Source organism: Nerophis lumbriciformis, linkage group LG13 (assembly GCF_033978685.3).
Source record: "Nerophis lumbriciformis linkage group LG13, RoL_Nlum_v2.1, whole genome shotgun sequence".
Lineage (NCBI taxonomy): Eukaryota > Metazoa > Chordata > Actinopteri > Syngnathiformes > Syngnathidae > Nerophis > Nerophis lumbriciformis.
This window is the reverse complement of record NC_084560.2, coordinates 22,524,421-22,530,420: the sequence shown is the minus strand read 5'-3', so window position 1 is coordinate 22,530,420 and position 6,000 is coordinate 22,524,421. Positions and strand designations below refer to the sequence as shown.

The following is a 6,000-nucleotide window of genomic DNA, read 5'->3' as shown; positions in this document are numbered from 1 at the left end:
ACCCTTCCGAGCAAACACATGGAGAGAATTGTGGAGAACATCGCCAAGTACAACATCTCAGCCCTGCTTGTTGTTGGGGGATTCGAGGTATATCTCAACGTCCTCACACGCGGTGGTCTTTCAGTGATTTCCCTTGCAACTCTCCAAGGCCTACCGAGGAGTACTGGAGCTCTTTGAAGCCCGAGGTCGTTACGATGAGCTGTGCATCCCCATGTGTGTTATTCCTGCTACCATCAGCAACAACGTGCCCGGAACGGACTTCAGTCTGGGAGCCGACACCGCTGTCAACGCCGCCATGGAGGTATATTCATAAGATCAATTACTATTTCTATTTTAACTTGGATGTTTATTTACATTTAATATGACAGTAAGATGTGGAACTATCAGAGTGGAGGCTATTATTTTCTTAGGGATGTTTTTAGAATGACTGTGCCTGCCTACACTTACCACCCTTCCTTTAGGGCTGTGACAAGATAAAGCAATCTGCCTCCGGGACAAAGCGGCGCGTGTTTGTGGTGGAAACAATGGGGGGCTACTGCGGTTACCTAGCGACCAGCACTGGGATAGCTGTGGGCGCTGATGCAGCCTACATCTTTGAGGACCCCTTTAACATCCATGACTTGAAGGTAGCACAACTCAGAGGCGTTCAGGTTCCTCCCTCCCCCCACGTTTATTTTTAGCACGCTGTCTTTCCAGACCAATGTAGAGCATCTAACAGAGAAAATGAAGAAGGACATCCAGCGGGGGCTCGTATTGAGGTCAGTCCATTTACCTAGACTCAATACCTGTTCCTAGGCCTCGATTTTAAATTTTACCTTTTTAAGGTCAAGGCAAGTGTTGCCTTAAAGGAGGGCTCATATTTTAGGGCACCAAGGCAAACATTATTTTCTTTCGAGGCAGGGGCTCTGAAGCATTCATGCATACATTTTGTATATATATACATATATACAGTTAAATTAATACTTTAGTCTCTGTGTTTTCAGAGACTAAAGTATTAATTTAACTTTTTTTTTTTTACTAAGAAAAACTTAAAGTATAAATCTAAAGGATTTGAATTATTTAATTCTTATCAAACACTGGTATCTGTGCCTTTTATATAATGTGTAGACACATTTTTAAAGTGTATGTATATATATATATATATATATATATATATATATATATATATATATATGCAATTTTTATTTATTACTGTTTTTATTTATTTATTAGATGCATTTTACTGAATACGCACAAGCACTGTTTTTTAATATTATGTGATAATGCCTTTTATACTGTATTTTATACTGTATTTTGTTTGTTTTATGTACTGTATGTGATTGTATGTCTACTTGGACGTTGGAGTCTGCAATAAAGCTTGTTCGAAAATATTATATTTCATGGTAAGCGAGTACAGACAACAAATCCTATTTTTCTAGTGTTCAAGGTAGGTTTAATTATTTGTATAGCACAACAGAAAAGTGAAAAAGAAAATAGAATAAAAACCCCAGTAAGTACAGACAAGGCTATAAATACACAGTTAAAACGCACCAAATAATAAATGGTAAAACAAGAGTGAGAAGCAGAAATAAAATAAGGAATATTCATAAAATTTGTCAAAAGGCATAAATAAAAATGTACGGCTCAGCTTGTGTTAAACACCAGTGCAAATGAGTGTGTTTTTAATAGAGATTTAAAAGTCACGAGAGATGTCGCAGATCAGGGGAGTAGTTTCAATTAATCTTTTAAATTATATTTCTTAAATATATAATCAGATCTATGTGCAGGACACTTTGCTTAGTAAAAAATATTTTACTGTTCATTTTATCGTACATTCCTGGGGACATAAATGGAATTTTATAATGTTCCTTATAAAACTCTCTAATCTTTAGATTAGGTTGAATATAACTTTTTGGGTGCCCTGGGTGTAAACTCTCAGGGAAATTCTGTGAATTAAAGCAGCTTTTTTTCCTGCTTATTTGCCTTGATAGGAATGAAAAATGCCACGAACACTACACTACAGAGTTCCTCCACAAGCTGTATTCAGCCGAGGGGAAGGACATTTTTGACTGTCGGGTCAACGTGTTGGGTCACCTCCAACAGGTACGGCGCCAGCTCGTGGGATTTTTCTAATTCACGAATAATGAACGAGTATCTCTCTGTCCTTTTGACCTCATCAGGGGGGGGCGCCGTCGCCTTTTGACAGAAATTACGGCACCAAGCTGGGAGTGAGAGCCATCCAGTGGATAAGTGAGAAGTTGACCGAAAACTTCCGACAAGGTAAAAGTTTCACTTTTTGCCACTTTATTTTTGTGTCGCTGTTTTGTATGAACAGGCTTCTGCAAAATTCTGAATATGAATTAATTTGAAGAATTGGAATTTGAAATAAATTTGCTCCACCACACAGGATGTTCATTTAGAATTTACAAGAAGTGGAAATGAATTGCAATTTAGTAGGAATGTTTATACTGCCGATTCTGATACCTATAATCCATGAGTGAGATCGATCAATACTGATCACATGTATTAACTACATTTTTTCTATTATTTATGGCGAGTGCTTTAGACAGTTTAACACTATCAACCCAATATTTAAACTAGTTTCTTATTCTCATTTATTACATACAATTGTTTGATCAAAACAAAGTCTGATCAAAACAAAGTCAACCGTACACAATAACTAAACAAAAGCAAAAATTCCTATCTGTTCCTCATTTTAATCCTGTTGGGAGTCCACCTGTGTCCAGTGTAAACATTACCAAAAACAATTTAAAAAAAAAGATTTTGGGAAAATAAAATAATTGCTCTAATCATTCTAGTATCGATTATTACACTGATATTACCTTTGGTGTCGACACCACCAATTTATGGCCCAATCCGACCTCCTATTACTGACACACCAAAAGTTGTTATATTATCTTCTCTCTACACTCTTATTGATCTACATGTTAGTGTACTGTTACTTTATGCCGCAATGCGGTTCCACTTACACTTTTTCTTCTGTTGTTTCTAGCTAGTTTAGCGGTTAGCCTAACTATTAGCATGCCTGCTCCTGCTTGCTCTCAGTGTGTAACATGTTTAGCCTTGTCCTCCAGTGATAAGGATACATAATGCATATCAAGAAATGCAGTTTATTCATCATAATGGATGTGTAGTGAAGTGAATTATATTACAATGTTGGATCATCCATTCATTTTCTACCGTTTGTCCCTCTCGGGGTCGCGGGGGTGCTGGATCCTATCCCAGCTGCACTCGAGCGCAGGGCGGGGTACACCCTGGACAAGGCCCCACCTCATGGCAGGGCCAACACAGATAGACAGACAACATTCACACACTAGGGCCAATTTAGTGTTGCCAATCAACCTATCCCCAGGTGCATGTCTTTGGAGGTGGGAGGAAGCCGGAGTACCCGGAGGGAACCCACACAGTCACGGGGAGAACATGCAAACTCCACACAGAAATACCTCGCTTTTTTTCTGAAGACTCAAAGCGCTTATTTACATCTTTAAGCTACATTTAAACCAGTGTGAGTGGCACTGGGAGTAGGTGGGTAAAGTGTCTTGCTCAAGGACACAGCATCAGTGACTAGGATGGCGCAAGCGGGAATCGAACTTGCAACCATCAAGTCGCTCTACCAAACGAGCCACGCCGCTTAGTAGCAGCTTCACTGTGTATTGAAGTACACAATTAGCTGCTGGGTATTAAAAGTACCGGTATATACAATGTGAGCCGTAGATGATCAGTATTAACCGGCAAAGGTGATTACATACTATTTCAAGAAAATTGTCCGATACTGAGCGGTACATTCCTACAATTGAGATAAATTCCTTATAGCCAAGTAACAGGAAGAATTTGTCACTTTAAACAAAACTTTTGTTTTAAATACTAAAAATACTTTCCTAACGCTACAATTACTGTACAGTATTCAAAATCTTCCTCCATTTTGAAAGCGTTGTAATATCATTTTAATTTGAAAATAAACAAATGCCACAAATAAATGCTGGATCTTCCTTCAACAAAGTGACATTCATGATTCCACTGTGTCAAATCTTCAGGTCGCGTCTTTGCCAACTCGCCAGACTCCGCGTGCGTCCTCGGCCTCAACAGGAAGGTCGTAGCATTTAGCCCCGTCACTACACTCAAGGACGCCACCGACTTTGAGTAAGCACACGCCAGGAGGAATGGTCGCAGCACACAGTCGTTAATCTTGAGTCATGAAATGATGGGATGTTGTCTTGCAGGCACCGAATGCCCAAAGTCCAGTGGTGGTTCAACCTGCGGCCCATGCTGAAGATGTTGGCAAAATACCAAACCAGCTTCTGCGAATATGTGCCAGGAGAGATCGAGCATGTGACACGTCGCTCTATCAGCATTGACTCGGGCTTCTAGGTGCTCCCACATTGCACTAAGCACTTTTAAAACTTTACGTTTTTACATGCCTGCTTTTTTTGTCAGCTACATTGGCTAGTCGGATTCAGTCTGTGCTCACTGTTTTTGTAATGAACTACTGCTATTGTTTATTTAATGAGGCCTTCAGTACAATACAGGTTTGATTACAGTGGAACCCTTAAAGCAGAGATCTTCAACAGGGGGTCTGGGACCCCTGGGGGGTACACCGAGGTACTGCAGGAGGGGTTGTGACATTTTTGGTTGATTGGACTTTAAAAAAGTTGTTTTTTATATTTCCCCCACAACTTTTCGACAAATTTAAAAGACACATTAACATTGATAGAACACACTGTAGTGCAGAGATACATGGGGGAATAAAATATTTTTCAGTCCGCAATGCACACATTCAGCAGTAGAGCACCCGTTTATTCACCTGTCCCTTCTACGACAATGACATACCCCTATCGATGCTGTGCTAATCACAACGCTCTGTCAGATTGGCTGTGATCCTAAGTGTTTTGATTGATATGATTGATTGACCTGCTCAGTGGCCTAGTGGTCACTAGTAGAGTGTCCGCCCTGTGATTGGTAGGTCGTGAGTTCAAACCCCGGCCGAGTCATACCAAAGACTAGTTTTAAATAAAGACTAGACCCATTACCTCCCTGCTTGACACTCAGCATCAAGGGTTGGAATTGGTGGTTAAATCACCAAAAATGATTCCCGGGCGCGGCCACTGCTGCTGCTCACTGCTCCCCTCACCTCCCAGAGGGTGATCAAGGGTGATGGGTCAAATGCAGAGAATAATTTCGCCACACCTAGTGTGTGTGTGACAATCATGGGTACTTAAACTTTAACTTTTGATATGTGACATGACAAAAAACCAAGACAGATAAGCCTACCCTCCATCTCAGAAACTGCAGGTTAAGGCTATTTTTGGGAAATAGCGTTGAGTACCTTAAACAAGCGCAAACAAGTATAACCCATTTACCATTTAGAATACCGGTATATATAACTGAATTAGTCTGTTTGCAGAGTCAAATCAGAAAGCCTTTAACTATACGAACAAATCTTCAAGTAACATTTTAACATTCTTTACTGTCTTAAATGTATAAAATAAGTCAACTGCTTTTGAAATAACTTGTAAAAAAATATACATATTGTACATAGAAGAGAGACACATGCACCACTTTCAAAATTACGCGGCCGCTACATAGCAGTGATTTCTATGGTTGTCATCACACTTTTTCCTCTTTTCCGTCACTTCTAACTTTCCGCGGCAGCATCACAAAACCATGAAAAAGTCTTATAAAGGTGGTTCGACCAGTAGATAATGCTGACTTTTTACAGAAAATTTGAATTTAGAGGTTTCACTGTATTCTTGATGTTAAAGTGCATTGAATTGCATTGTAAAAAATACATGAATGCAGTCGTGTTAAAATGTGTTTTAAATTACTGAATCAATAATGAATAAGAGGCAAAAGTGAAATAATGCTGTTTATCCATGTTGTAAATTACTCATCCTAAAAGGGTCCATTCATTTTACACTAAAATGTTGATTTAAGATGTCGTGTCCTTAAATATTTACACGCTGTGAGACTGAACGCTGATCTTCGTAAGTAGTTAATCAAACA

The 6,000-nt window shown here is 39.4% G+C and overlaps 1 protein-coding gene across 1 annotated transcript in view; it reads left to right on the top strand.

The window, feature by feature from the left end:
* The window catches only part of pfkla (phosphofructokinase, liver a), a 26,361-nt gene extending 20,479 nt beyond the window's left edge, over positions 1 to 5,882 (top strand). The window contains exons 15-22 of the mRNA XM_061971495.2: positions 1 to 87; positions 149 to 301; positions 462 to 626; positions 697 to 758; positions 1,971 to 2,082; positions 2,160 to 2,259; positions 4,035 to 4,140; positions 4,221 to 5,882. The exon at positions 1 to 87 is cut by the window's left edge and continues 1 nt beyond it. Coding sequence (XP_061827479.1) covers positions 1 to 87; positions 149 to 301; positions 462 to 626; positions 697 to 758; positions 1,971 to 2,082; positions 2,160 to 2,259; positions 4,035 to 4,140; positions 4,221 to 4,368 — 933 coding nt within the window. The 3' untranslated portion in view covers positions 4,369 to 5,882. The remainder of the gene's footprint in view (positions 88 to 148; positions 302 to 461; positions 627 to 696; positions 759 to 1,970; positions 2,083 to 2,159; positions 2,260 to 4,034; positions 4,141 to 4,220) is intronic.
* The last annotated feature ends 118 nt before the right edge of the window (positions 5,883 to 6,000 follow it).